At 40.6% G+C, this 13,499-nt stretch overlaps 1 protein-coding gene across 3 annotated transcripts in view; it reads left to right on the top strand.

Moving 5' to 3' along the window:
* LOC146460946 (puratrophin-1-like) overlaps positions 1 to 12,854 on the top strand; it is a 39,889-nt gene extending 27,035 nt beyond the window's left edge. For 2 of the 3 annotated variants that reach the window (XM_085087587.1, XM_085087588.1), the window contains 18 exons: positions 127 to 513; positions 2,043 to 2,165; positions 3,227 to 3,418; positions 4,247 to 4,534; positions 4,918 to 5,142; positions 5,686 to 5,738; positions 5,968 to 6,043; positions 6,129 to 6,232; positions 6,474 to 6,543; positions 6,873 to 6,962; positions 7,288 to 7,380; positions 7,457 to 7,507; positions 7,933 to 8,010; positions 8,531 to 8,701; positions 8,893 to 8,991; positions 9,172 to 9,250; positions 9,670 to 10,514; positions 11,474 to 12,854. In XM_085087587.1, the coding sequence (XP_084943713.1) occupies positions 127 to 513; positions 2,043 to 2,165; positions 3,227 to 3,418; positions 4,247 to 4,534; positions 4,918 to 5,142; positions 5,686 to 5,738; positions 5,968 to 6,043; positions 6,129 to 6,232; positions 6,474 to 6,543; positions 6,873 to 6,962; positions 7,288 to 7,380; positions 7,457 to 7,507; positions 7,933 to 8,010; positions 8,531 to 8,701; positions 8,893 to 8,991; positions 9,172 to 9,250; positions 9,670 to 10,514; positions 11,474 to 11,479 (3,030 nt within the window). In that variant the 3' untranslated portion in view covers positions 11,480 to 12,854. The remainder of the gene's footprint in view (positions 1 to 126; positions 514 to 2,042; positions 2,166 to 3,226; positions 3,419 to 4,246; positions 4,535 to 4,917; positions 5,143 to 5,685; positions 5,739 to 5,967; positions 6,044 to 6,128; positions 6,233 to 6,473; positions 6,544 to 6,872; positions 6,963 to 7,287; positions 7,381 to 7,456; positions 7,508 to 7,932; positions 8,011 to 8,530; positions 8,702 to 8,892; positions 8,992 to 9,171; positions 9,251 to 9,669; positions 10,515 to 11,473) is intronic. The other variant, XR_014857530.1, reaches the window with a different exon arrangement.
* Positions 12,855 to 13,499: the final 645 nt, after the last annotated feature.

The raw sequence follows: 13,499 nt of genomic DNA, 5'->3' as shown, positions 1-13,499 counted from the left end.
AACAGAAGTTGGAATATCAGGGCATGCCTCCTGGATCGGTATAGAGGTGGCCGCGTATTAGATCTGACCGCAAAGGGATGTCCTCTAACTATAGTTACATAGCGATTGTTTTTTATTTTGGTTTAGAAATTCGAGCCGTTCATGACTGGATGTAGAAGCGCGGCTAAACTCGCTATGGGCGTCATGCAGCAGTTTACGAGCAGCAGACTTGGCGATACCATTCAAGAATGTAAGAATTTGCTGGAGCAACATCATCAGAAAATCAAGGATGTGTTTGAGGACAGTAGATTGTCAGCGTTACAAGTTGAAGGAGAACAGATACTGATTAGACTACAGGAGGACCAGGCTACGTTACCGTCAGTACCCGACTACATGGAGACTGTGAATTGCGTGACAAAGCTGTACCATCAAATGAATGAGGTGTTTTGTAAGCTGGAGATGCTTACGGAGAACAGAACTAGGAAATTAGAGCAGTGTCTCGCTTTGAAAGAGTTTGAGAATGACATCGGCGAGGTAAAAAAAAAAAAAATCAAGCTATGTTGGCATGTTTTGATATTTTGTTTTCAGTTTGTTTTTATAGGGTTCATTTTGGACAAGCATCGTCGTAAAATTTACTCGAAGGTTCTCCGAATATTATTAGCCAATTAGATGATTGCACCGACACTCGCGATCGCACCGGAAGTCGACACGTTATCTCTATCTGATTCACTTTAGTATATGATGAATCCTAACAAACACAAGAAGGCGATTTTCGGTGGTTGTTTCATATGCGGGTGTTTTTTCAGCGTGTGAAGTTAACAGAATGATTCTCGGAGCAGTTGGCTCCTAAAAGTCGCGAGTTATCGCAAGCTTTTGACTTGTAATAACTTCCGATTCCGTATGGCTAGTTCTTTAACTTGTTTGCGATCACTTGTGCGTAATCTGATCTTGGTCAAACTCCCATCCAAGCACGTAGGAAACAAATGTCCTGCAACTTGCAACGTTAGCATTGCGTTGCACGTTGCAGTAAAACCTGTTACACACTGTATCGTATCTGGCAACGTTACAAAAGTAGAAGACTAATCGACTTTTCATGCAACTTGCAACGCAACTTTTCGTTGTGAGGGAAGAAGGGTTGTTACGCGCGCAATTTTGTCTCGGAACGGCGTTGCATTGCAGGTTGCAAGAAAAATTGCATCGTGTGACGGCAGCACGTTAGGCTGTCCTCAGTGTTGCTTTGGTATGGCTGTACAACAAGGCTGCTTTTGAAATAGCTTTTTTTTTATCTTCCGTCTAAGGTGCATCTAACGTACGCGTAACTTTGTGCTTGGGGAACGCGTTTCGCCAGCGCTGAACATACCGTAAAACGCGAGTATAAGAACCACATATTTCAAAGTTACCGGCGGAAAAAGGTTCTTGTATATTTTGGTGTTAGCCAAGAAATAAGGCCATTTAGGCTCTTAAACAGGCCAGGTTATTTTTTAAAGGATGGAAAAGTTCTCAATTACTACAGCATTGGAAATTCCAATCAATGGAACTAAGTCGTATTGGTTTTTATGATAGTTACTCCAGTGTTATGCGGCAGTCACTAGAAGTAACTGTATATTGACATAACCAGACACTCAGCCATATTTGGTTGTTTAATCATCCTCTTTTTGCTGGGATTTTAACTGATTTTTTTTTACAACCGAAGTTCTTTTTCTACAACAAGTTCTTATATGTTTGGGGTCGTAAAGACAAATTTTAGCCTAAAGGTCGTTATTCACAAGGTTCTTATACGCAGGTTTTTGCTATACGTGAAATGATGTTTGCGTCTCTTGAATTTTTTTCTCTATCCAATATTTGTTATATGCAAGATTGGGTTTTAGCGTCACACCCGTAACGTCGGCCGCAGACCGCGGAAGTTTCACGGCTGTTTGACTAGCAGCAGTATCTTTCCATTCAGCGGCCGACTGGTTCAGTCACCTTGGCCTTACCATTAAGCACAATTAAGTACACGCACAGATCAACTGGCTCCGTGTATAAATATTTTTCTCTTGAGATCAAGTTTGGTTCATCTGCAGGTAGTGAATTGGATAACGACGAAAGGAGAGCAGTTCTTAGAGAAACACACTGAGATTGGAGACTCCATTGGACACGTGAAAACACTGCAAGAGGACTTTGACAATTTTGAAAACAAAGCCAAGGTAATCCATCATCTAACTGTAGTCAATTTGAAGTGCACATTATTTAATTATATGGAAACCGCAAGACGTCTAGCTTCAAGGAACCTGGGCAACAATAGCTCACATTCATAAGGAAGCTGGTGACTAAAGACGCGAGAGTTGAACTGTGGTTATAATGCTGAGTTATTGAAACAAAATGGGATTCCTTTAAAAGGAAAAAGAAAAAAGCTTTTTGTGGAAATGGATAAGCCTAAGGTGGTGGTGCTGTTTTAGGGTGAGGCAAATAACACCTGTAGATTAAACGCTAACGTTGGTTTAAATGGTAACGGCGAAAACAGTGTTGATGATTGGTGATCTCGAAGGATTCTTGAGTGGGTTTGTTGCAGTGATCGAATGGAAAAAATAAAACTGAAATAGACAGTGTTAAATTAGGTATACGGAAAACTAAAAAAAAGATAATATAAATACTATCAAGATAATACCCTAATATGGACTTATTTAACGAGTAGAAGGGCCGGATGGACAAATATGTGAAGTTTCGCGCTCGCTAAATTGACAGATGCCTTGTGTGGTTCGGACGCGTTTCCGCCTGGCGGCTGAACATACGTCAGCTTTTGGTTGGTTTTCTGTAGAATTGTGTCAGCAGCGCTGTACCGTGATGTGGTAATTAGTGTCATTGGCAGGGTTCCTTTCCGGGATATGCAAACCAAGAAAAAAAAAGTGTTGTTTCTTTTAGTAGGTTAATTTGGTAATAGTTATACACGACCCCTTTATTTTCATCGTATTTAAATTGAGGATGTTACTTACTTAGTGGGATTTTTAATATATTTCTAAACGATCTAGATGAAAAGGGCTGTGTCCTTTGTGCTGCATCACGCCCAAAGCGAGGTTAATAACTAAATAAATGAAAATAATAAATAAATAAATAAATAAATAAATAAATAAATAAATAAATAAATAAATAAATAAAATGGAATGACAATGCCTACTACGATGTTTGTTGATTTTTAACCCCGAGAAACTGTTTTAAGCTCACGAATGAAATGTGTGAGTAGATTTCCTTTTGATGGTTTTGTTCGCAGTGCTACTGTGACCGAGTGGAAAATATTCTTGAGGAAGGAAGCAGTATGTTTCAGGGCGGCCACTACGAAGGAATTGGAATTAAAGAGAGAAAAAGAGCTTTGGAGGAGATTTACAGGAAGTTTTGTAGGAAACTTGAACATAGAAGACAACAGCTCAAATCGTGTTTGGAGTTCTACCAGCTAGCTGAACAGGTAATCGGAATCCCTCTTGTTAGACCTATACTCAAAATTGTCTGCGAAAACAAAAGGGCGCCAACCTAACTTGGAGCCTATTGCTTTACTCATTGTGAGGCTTCGGAACAGTGTTGTGCAAGGTATCGTTTCTAGGTCTCGTTCTTCATCATATTTATTTTGTCATCATCGCTCGTGTTTTATAATAATGCCCTTTCGTTTGAGGGATTCCTTGAAATCGGGATACCGGATTTGCTTTTTTTTAATGGCTTATTCACCAAGACGTTTGTTGAGATGATTGTAGTCTTTGTGTTGTTTACAGCGTTTGTTTTGATGGTAGTGTTTTGTTTATTGTTTACCTGGATTGCAGTTGGCGTTTGAGGGTGATGTTGTGCTGTTTCCACTTGTTCTTTTGTTGTGTTATCAGTTTACAGTGTTTCAGTGGCGACTTGATGTTAGTTACAGTCTCTGGTTTGTTGTACTAATTTTACTTACCAATTTGTTGTGTTGTTTACTGTATTGTTCTTGATGACATTGTACCCTTGTTTTTGCTAAGGAAGGCTATTCTTAATGGTATTCGACAGTTGAATACCATTTGCGAACATGGTTATCATGATATTTTTTAAATTTTCTGCATTAAAAAAAGTTCCGCTACCCATATGTCAAAATCTTGACTTGACTATACGTCAATATTTATCGTTATTTTCTCGGGCCTCTTTTCGTTACAAAAGGCCCTTCCCTTCCCTTCCAAAGGAGCCTAATGGGTTCACAGAAGCCAACTTGTAAAAGAAAGCCCGCACCGTGTTAGCAGGTGTGCTTTATTGCTAAGGTTGTGTGGTTTGTTTACAGGCGTCCGAATGGTCCATGTCAACACTTAAGAACATGGCCATGATGAACATGGAGGAGATTCTTCATTTGGAGGGCGTGACTGCGCTGACTCGCGGATTGGAGAAATACCTGAAGGAGACACCAGTGTGGAGTGAAAGCAGACTCAACCGAATATCAGAGCTCGCCACCAACCTGGGCAGCGCTAAAGTCGTGAAGGAAGCAGAGAATATACTAACACGCTACAAGGAGATATTGGACATGTTACGCAAGAGACAAGAAACACTCCACAGAGCTGAAGAAAGGCTGTCGGTAAGTTGGTCATGAGTGTGCTACATGATTCTGTTAGATAGCTGAGACATTAGCAGACTAAAAGAAATGTAATTCATATGTCAACAAGCATGCAGCTTGCTTGTTGTAGGTAGACTACCAGCAATTCCTTATTTTTCTGTGGGATAGTACCGCAAGCAAACTACGCAAGCGAGCGCGCGCGAAAATTGTCTCCCGCGAGAAGACGGGATGCGTTGTAAGTCGATGTTGTAGGAAATTTACTCAACAACGTAAGGTCTGTCGTGTTTCTGAATGAAGAATTTTTGAGACTTGCTGCATTCATGCCCAAGTGGAATGGCAGTCGTTACAAGGATATATAAGTTTTTATAATGCCTTTTTCTTGCCTTACCTTCTAATGCATTTAGGGCCATCCCTCAAGTGAAGCTAGCAGTACTGCCACTGGCGGTAGTGACGAGTCCACCACGTCCAGCCCAGGCCAAGAGGAAGATGAGGACGAGGATGAAATTGACAGGGACTTACTGGGCGAAAGCGAGGACGAAATCGATAAACCAATCACACACGTGGAGGCGCCGCCACGGCGGAAGAGTTCGATACCAACCACCCCTCCGCCCCTGTATTCATGGAAGGAGGTAAAGTTTAATGTGGTGGTAACTTCAGAAAAATTGTAATTATCATGTCAAACTTGAACGAACGCCTTTTGTAAGTTGGCGCTGTCGTCAAAACAATAAAAAAAGGCACACTTGTGTAAGGCACTAACCAATGAAAAGATCGATTATTCATAACTGTGCCTTGAACACATTGTAGCTAGTTTTGTGTTTCACCAAGAAAGGTTTTTTTGGCACTGTTATGGTCTCCGTTATGCAGAATCTTAAGCTGTTACAAAGGGGAATTATTTCAGTATCCAATGACTGTTGCTGAAATGTTGATCGCACAAATCGAACACACCTTCCACGTACGTGGACACGTTTTACCCGGCAAAAACAGCTTTGCAAAACGGTAAAACTCGACGGTCAGAGAAGACGAACTGTTTAGTAGTGGACCAGTATTGAATCAACAAGGCTTCAGTCGCGTCTATTGCTTCAACTATGACAAACGGATAAGTTCTGTAAGTGGATAAGTCTGCGTGATCCAAGGGCGTCCTCTCATTGTACTCCATCTCATTTCTTTTTCAGACTGAGATACCAGTACCCGAAGGAGCTCCGGCCCTTAGTCCACGTGTAGAAGAGTGAGTCAGTTCATCTGTTATCATGAACCTTATAATGTCTTGGCCGCTATGTAGCACACGCAGGAGTTACTTAAAGCCGGCGGCATCAACACTGTATTGGATTCTTCCTGCAATCTGCTCTACTTAGTGCAAGAAGTCAAAACGGAAGGGAACAGTGTATTCTTTGGATAGCATCCCGCCGAACTTGTATCTAGCTAGAGTTTTAATCTCTTTTCTTGTTCCATCCTAGGAAATTAATGTACATATTCCAAGAGATGATTGACACCGAAAGAGACTATGTCAAATCACTGCAGTATATCATGGATGTGAGTAACATTTTTCAGTTTTTAACGCTTGTTTTTGTTTTTCTCATTGTAATCTTCCCTGTTTTTGTTTTCTTGTGTATTGCAGAATTACCTTGCAGAAATGGACAAGCCTGCATTACTGCCATCCCTCAAAGGCAAGAAGAACATTCTGTTTGGGAATATTGAAAGAATACATGATTTCCACAAACGGTAAGCTGAGTCGCTTGTTAATAGTCTTTTACTTTATTAGTTTTATAAATTATGTTGCGCTTACGTGTTTTTTGAACTTGTCCTTATTTCCTTTCTGCGTGACGAATACCTGTAAGTGTAACGCAACTTGAATAAAGTAACACAACATAAAGCATGAGCCAATTGTGTCTTGTAAACGTTTGAGAGACAATTCACCCAAAATTACTTCCTAACGTCACTGCTAACTCTTCTTTGTTGTTAGGTATTTCTTGCAAGAACTTGAGGCGTGTAAAGACAGATTTCTTGACATCGGAAGCTGCTTTCTGAAATGGGTACGTGCGCAAAACTGACTTATTACACTTCAGCTTTAATTCTAAAGTAAATTCAAGGTATTATAAGTATTGCTTTTAGTTAAGTGATTTATCGATGTCAAAAGTACGAGGGTTGATTTCTGTGTAAAGTGATCTAATTGCCAGAGGTCTGTTAGACTTCTGCCCAATGTTGGAAAGTGTTTTTTTGTGTTCATTTTCTTCAGACTAGTTTTGATTGCAAGCTTTCCAACCACGTTATCAGTACGTACAAATTGTGGGTAAACAGATTCATCTTTCTACTGTTTTCGTGAAGCTATTTGTTTGATCAAGGGTGTATTTACACGTTATAGGAGCGCCAATTCTACTTGTATGCGCTGTACAACAAGAACAAGCCTCGATCAGACCAGTTACTCTCCGATCATGGAAACCTCTACTTCAGGGTAAGGAAGTGAATTCAGCTGCATCAATTAACATTTTTTCTGGTTTCCCTCTCATGCTACATGTTTTGGCTTCAAACTACAATAACACTTGAATAAATTGAGTGCCAATTAGTCGACCTTCTCGCTAAGTCGAGAACAGTTTCCCATTCTTTCCTCTATTACCGACATTTAGCGCCTGAAAATTCGTACTTCTTGTTAATTCGACTGAAAAGCAGTTTTCGCTGTTGATTGAGAATTTGATACGTGCCAGTTTGCAGTTGGAAATGAGGATTATTTTATTAGAAATAAGCAGCGATATTAAACCATGTATTGTGTTGTTTTCCAGGGGCGTCAGAACGAGCTTGGAGACAAGCTTGATTTGGGAAGTTACCTCATTAAACCGGTTCAGAGAATGGGAAAATACAGTCTTCTGCTGCGAGTAAGTGACTGTTAAAGATTAACATAAACATGTCCGCAATACCTTGGTTAATGTTTGATCTCTGATTGAATTTTAGGACATGATCAAGGCTCTGGACTTGGGACATCCTAAAATCGCCGAACTGAAGGTAACATATGAAGTGACTGTTTTTGCGTCTTACTTAAGCTGCAATGTCCTCTTCCTCTGTTCTTTGACGGCATTCTTCTCTCACACTGCCTCTTTCCAGCCAGTTGTATATATCATATGCGTTGTGTTCTTGGGCCAGACAGTTTTACTCTCCAAAGTGGGGTCATGCACTACCGAATTGTTGTGTTCCTCAGTTGGCAAAACGCCTTTGAGAAACCTGCAGTGGACGTGCATCAGCGCTGCATCTTATCCTACATGGAAACTCAGTGGAGAGAAGCCTTGGCCTGGTGAGCCGCGTGGCTCGAAACAGACTTACTTTCCATTCAATACTCGTGAACCGCTAGACGTGCTTGTTTTCCTTGGGAAATGATTGCGATTTAGAAGGAGCTAACAGCATTGAGCTGTTATTGTTGTTTTGACTTGCAGGCCGCAGAGGAAATGGTGAAGTACCAACTGAGGCACGGCAATGATCTGTTAGCCATGGACTCACTCAGAGCATGTGACGTAAGTACTTCATGTAATAAACATGGTTTGGTCAGTGTCTTCTTTGTACCATTTGTTTACTGAAACTCCAGTTGATTGCTTAACCAGATTTACCGCCGCAAAAGAACAAGATGTCTGAACAGTGCTTGGTGGAGTTTCTTTTTTTGTTATGTTCGTTTATTTATCCAACACATGTTATCTGTGTAATGTTGAGATATTAAAGTCGGCAAAAGAAAAAATAAACCAATGCTTTGCTGGTAGAAAGTAAGTGAAAAAGCTTAGCTGAATGATTCGGAGACGTTGATGGAAATTAAATGACACGACTTACGCAAGTCGTATTTTATAGACTTATTTTACAGCCACGCTGTTCACAAGCGGAATAGGAAAAAAACTCAAATATTAACAAGATTTGCTAGTGTCTTCTTGCCAGAACTCCGTTGTGACGCGCCTGTATACTCTTTGCTTTAGAAGGAAGTTTCAGTTAGGTTTGTAAACTTGTTTCAAATTGATTTTTTCATTACGATAAACTTGATTTTCACAGATGAACGTAAAAGATCAGGGGAGGCTGTTGCGTCAGAATAACTTCACTGTGTGGAATGGAAAGAAAAAACATCAGCGGCGAGTGTTCTTGTTAGATGACCTGGTGATCTTCAGCAAAGTCAGAAAACAGCCTGGAGGAGTGGACCTCTATTACTACAAGAACTCACTTAAGGTATAATATATAGAGTGTCATTAACTCCAGGAACTCAACTCAACTAGGGCATTCTTTGTTTTCTTTATCTAAATCAGATGTCACACCGTCTGATAATCAGGCTGTACTGTACCTTAATGTTTCTGTGAAGTAAACAAGACTTGAGAGCTTTTCCCTAGACACCGTTTTTTCTTCTTCTTTTTTCCATCCAGACCACTGATTTGGGTCTCACGGAGAACGTAGGTGACAGCGGGCTCAAGTTTGAACTGTGGTTTAGAAGAAGGAAGCCGGAGGATACTTTTGTTCTACAGGTCAGCGGTTAAACTCTTCCATCTTTTACTTTTGATTTGTTGGAGATATATATATGGATTATTTTGGTGAGTATGTTTAATGGGTGTGTGCGTCGGATAGGCGGCGGCCTATGCTTGGAGCATAGTAAAGTAAACCACAGTCGCTCACGGCACTAAGTTTTTTTTTCTGTAACTCTGCAGGCCGAATCTTTCGAAGTTAAGACAGCGTGGGTGACGGAAATCACGCGGTTGTTGTGGAAACAAGCAATGCGAAGTAAAGGTACGTGATGTTAAGTTGCTTTTTATTATTATCTTTGTTAATTACAGCCACTGCGCACGCGCGTGACAAAAACCCCTTTCCGACCCTTTCCTTACTGCACTGGCGCAAAAACCTGCTGTGTTGTTCCGTATCATTGAAGAAAATAATTCGATTAAAAGCGACATCTCCGGCCAGCAACAGGCCTAAGAGTTTTTCTCATCAAGTAATTTTAAAACTAAACATCATACGGACCTGTTAGATCTGACTCTTTCCCAGTGGTCTCTGTAAGGAGATGCGGGTGATAAGCGTGCGCGAGGGTTAATGGGTCTTCCGCCGGTCCCATCAACCCCCGCGTCTAAAGATTTAAGAATAAGAGAGACGACTGGGGAAGAGTCATTTGTTACAAATGCTAATTTGTGGATTGATTTGTTGATTGACAGAGTATGGCTTGACCGAGGCGTCTACAGGGATCAGCGTGGGAAGCCAGCCCCCTCTTGTGATCCCCAGTACGCAGCCGGGTGATACGTCACCATACCAAACACCACCATTTCAACCATTATTTAACTCGACCCAGGCGCCTCTCATGAGAACATTTTCCGCACCATCTTCTGGGTTCAGTCCTCGCTCAACTAAAAAGCGCTTGTCGCTCGCCAGCTCGGAGACTGCCTCTAGTGTGGATTCTTCAAGCAGCAGTGGCGTGTACGATCTTAACATTCAAACAACGGACGAGGAGGTTTCTCTTCGAAGCTGTATTTCAACACCACTCGAAGAAAAACTTTCAAATGCCGTGAAACGAAACAAACAGAGGAGATTGTCTCGAGAAATATCACCACTGGCGCATGCAAATATTATCGAAAGTCTAGAGGAAAAAGTTGTTCTTGAAAACAAAGAAATACTCAGCGATAAGAGAAAAAATAGTGTGGAGGAAACGCTAGGTTCAAAAGTTAAATGTGATACGTCAGACGACGAGAGGAAAGGAAACGCTTTTATCAAATCTGTTCCATTTTTTGGGAAATTCTCGGAAAGAGAGAGATCGTGGAGCACTGAGGAAACGGTGAGTGAATCACCAGTGCTACGCAGAAATCGAAAGGACAGAGACATCAATAACACTGCACCTCGAAGACGCTCATTTATTGAGAGGATATCTATTAAGTCACACATTGACAGTGTCACGAAAAGACGGAACTCTTTGGTGGAAATTCCTACTCCTAGAAATAGTGACGGCAGTGACACTGAGGACAGTACCTTGAAGAATCCGCCGACAGTGAGTGGACAATCTACTGAGGTACGGTGGTTGTTTTTGGCTCATTAAACGATCTAGGGTACTTAGTTTTCATGATACTTCGCTGTGTTCTTTTAGTGCAAGTTGCAAACGTGTCACTCGCACTCAGATACTCATTAAATAAATACATCAAATAAATCAACTTTATTGAGAGAGGGTGGCACTAGGCAGTATAATCAACTGAACAAGTAGTGGCCCTCCTGAACTACTCATAAAACATGAACTAAAATATTTCAGTTAAATAGACGATGCACAACAAGTAAAAACTGCGGATGAAATCACGCCTACACAACTGGTGAAAAAACATGTCATAAGATTGGAGACGGGTAAACTCGATGCAAGTCTCTACAATCCCTTTAATAGGGAACTTTAGCAGCGACGACGGCAACGCTAACGAAAACGTCACTTGAAAATATAACTTTACTTCCTTTGTACTACTTCGCTATTATTTCAACTCGTTCGACTTCTACAGAAACGGCGAATTACCCGGGAACCAAATTGGTAGGAGCGGCTTTCAACTGAGTTATCAAAGAGAATGAAACATTCACGGTCGTGTGTTCACGTTCTCCACAAAACCATGAATTTGGTCATTTCACGTTGTTGTTTTTCAGAGAACGGCAAAGAAATGTACCAAAATTCAAAACTCACACGTGGAGCGATAATTTTTGCTCATTAAACCTACTGTTTTGCGGCGTTGTCGTTGCCGTCGCCGTCACCGTTGCTTAAGTTCCCTAATGATCGTGCCCAATGTTGAATAACGGCATTTTACCCCTCTGTGTGGCGGCCGGAGAGACGTATTGCCCGAAGATATTGCGCTTCAGTAATATAACAGGAATGAAAGCGACACTACCACTTTAGAAGAATAAAAATATTCTACACCGTCTTTATTGCATACAACTGTAGTCCAATAAGAATATCTGCTTAACTCACAGCTCTAAACTGGGATGTTGTTCATTCTACAGGTATGATGAGATCATTGTTTGATCCTCTCGCTCCCATCATGCTGTGGTCGAGCACGCATACGAGTTTGATCTTGCTAAACTGGTTTGAAACGAGCTTTTCCGGAAACAGGAGAATGCTGATGCTCAAATGATTTATTGCATTGATCAAGAACGTGAAAGTTGGGAGATTTATCAAGAAAACTAATGAAACTCTCCGTTGCTATTTCCATGGTAACGCTTTTTGGTTTTAGCGGCAATCAGTCGAAAATGACGCACTGTATTAAAAAAAATGACTAAGATTATTCAAATGGGATAAAGTTGTATTTGAGAATATTGTAATTTTAAATTGTCCCGACCAAAAATTTGTTAATGTTCTACTGTTATAGGGTATGATGTGAATATGGACATATTAGTGCGACTTTACTGTCCCACGCTGTATTTTATACCAAAATTGTTTATAACATTTTAACTAAATAATTGTATAATTTGATATTTCTTTCAGTACAGAATTTTGAGGTAAATAGAGGCTGAATACCATAATAACTTATTTTTCGCTGTTCGAGGAAATATATTGGAGTATAGACTGGCCTTTATTTGTCCGCGACAGGCGTTTGGGGTTTGTCGGGTTGCTTTCTAGAGTACTTGCCGCAAACGTCTCCTGTTTTATTCAGTGAGAGGCTTCTGGGCGCTGGATACTGTTTTCTTAATCTGTTTTTTCAAAGTTTTACAAATTATTTTCAAGTTCGACCAAACTGTAGTAAAGGGCGTTGTTTCTTTACAGGGCATTTTCTAGCGTAAACATTGGCGAGGGGTTTTTTGACTATCTCAAACACTGATTTACTACTGTACATCTATGTATTCAGGAGCTGCGGTTAAGCGCCCCCAAGACAAAAACCAATCTAGTATCCAGCACATTTGCATGATGGTAAACTTTTCTTTGTTGATAAAGATTGACCCCACCTGTAATTGCTGTTGAGGTTGAATCGTCGCTCTCGTTGGGAAATGCGCGTGACAAGGGAGCATGATGGGAAGGAGGGTAGAAGAGAGACTGTGTCTCGTTTTGTTCCATCCCATCAACCTCCGCGTGTTCAGATTCAAGAATAAGATATGACTGGGGACGGGTTAGCAGTAATTTTGTACATTTTAAAACATAGCCTATCATATAAGTTCATTATAAAAGCCGTTTACTACATGTACTACTGTCATGTCTGGAGATTTTGCCATAGAGCGGTCTGATCCCCTGAGAGCCAGAGTTACGCTACTGTATTATAACAAATGGAAATTACTTGATTAATAGGCTAAAAATATAATATATATTCTACATAATAATTGCCCCTTAGAGCTGTATCGGCCGAAATAATCAACCTCAAATGCAATAATAAAACATGTAACATCAAAAATTCTCGCTGGTTATTATGTATTTGAAGTTATTGGGAAGGAATAGCGGTTAGCAGTATTCATATTTGTGACGGAATGAAAAAATCCATAAGACGGCAATAGTGCATTGTTGTGGCCCATTCTCAACCCCAGACGGAAGACCTTAGGAAACCAATGTGGCTATAAGGTTTGCACATGTAACGAACGTCGCTAGACAAGATCTAAATATTGTAGGGACGTACAAGGCTATTCGCCTATTCACCTTATATGGTAGAAAGGAAAATCAAAGGGATCAGAACTAGCAAAGTCAAGACGAGCCCAGAAAGATCCTTAACAATTCTCTCTACTGCCTCGCTGAATTTTGTGAATAAAGGTCCTTTGAAAAGAAAAAGTTTCGAGACCGGTTGTTTGTTAGAAAGTCAGCGAAATACCAATGAAAATGCAAGCTCAGTGTATTGACAGAGAGAGATCATGAAAAGAATAGGAATAAGTGGGTTTTTGTTTGAAGTACTCTCCTGCTGATTAAACGTTATGGATAGAGAAAATGTCGCTGTTTTTGCACTTCCCTTTCGACAACAACAAATTTGATTATTCGAATCAGTCCTGGTTGTTGTTGTTGCTGTTGTTTAATTGGGGACTTAACCTAAACGCCATTTTTCCGCCACTTGAC

This window comes from Pavona decussata, unplaced genomic scaffold (genome assembly GCF_977016875.1).
Source record: "Pavona decussata unplaced genomic scaffold, jaPavDecu1.1 SCAFFOLD_207, whole genome shotgun sequence".
Taxonomy (NCBI): Eukaryota; Metazoa; Cnidaria; class Anthozoa; order Scleractinia; family Agariciidae; genus Pavona; species Pavona decussata.
This window is presented reverse-complemented; position numbering and strand designations above follow the sequence as displayed.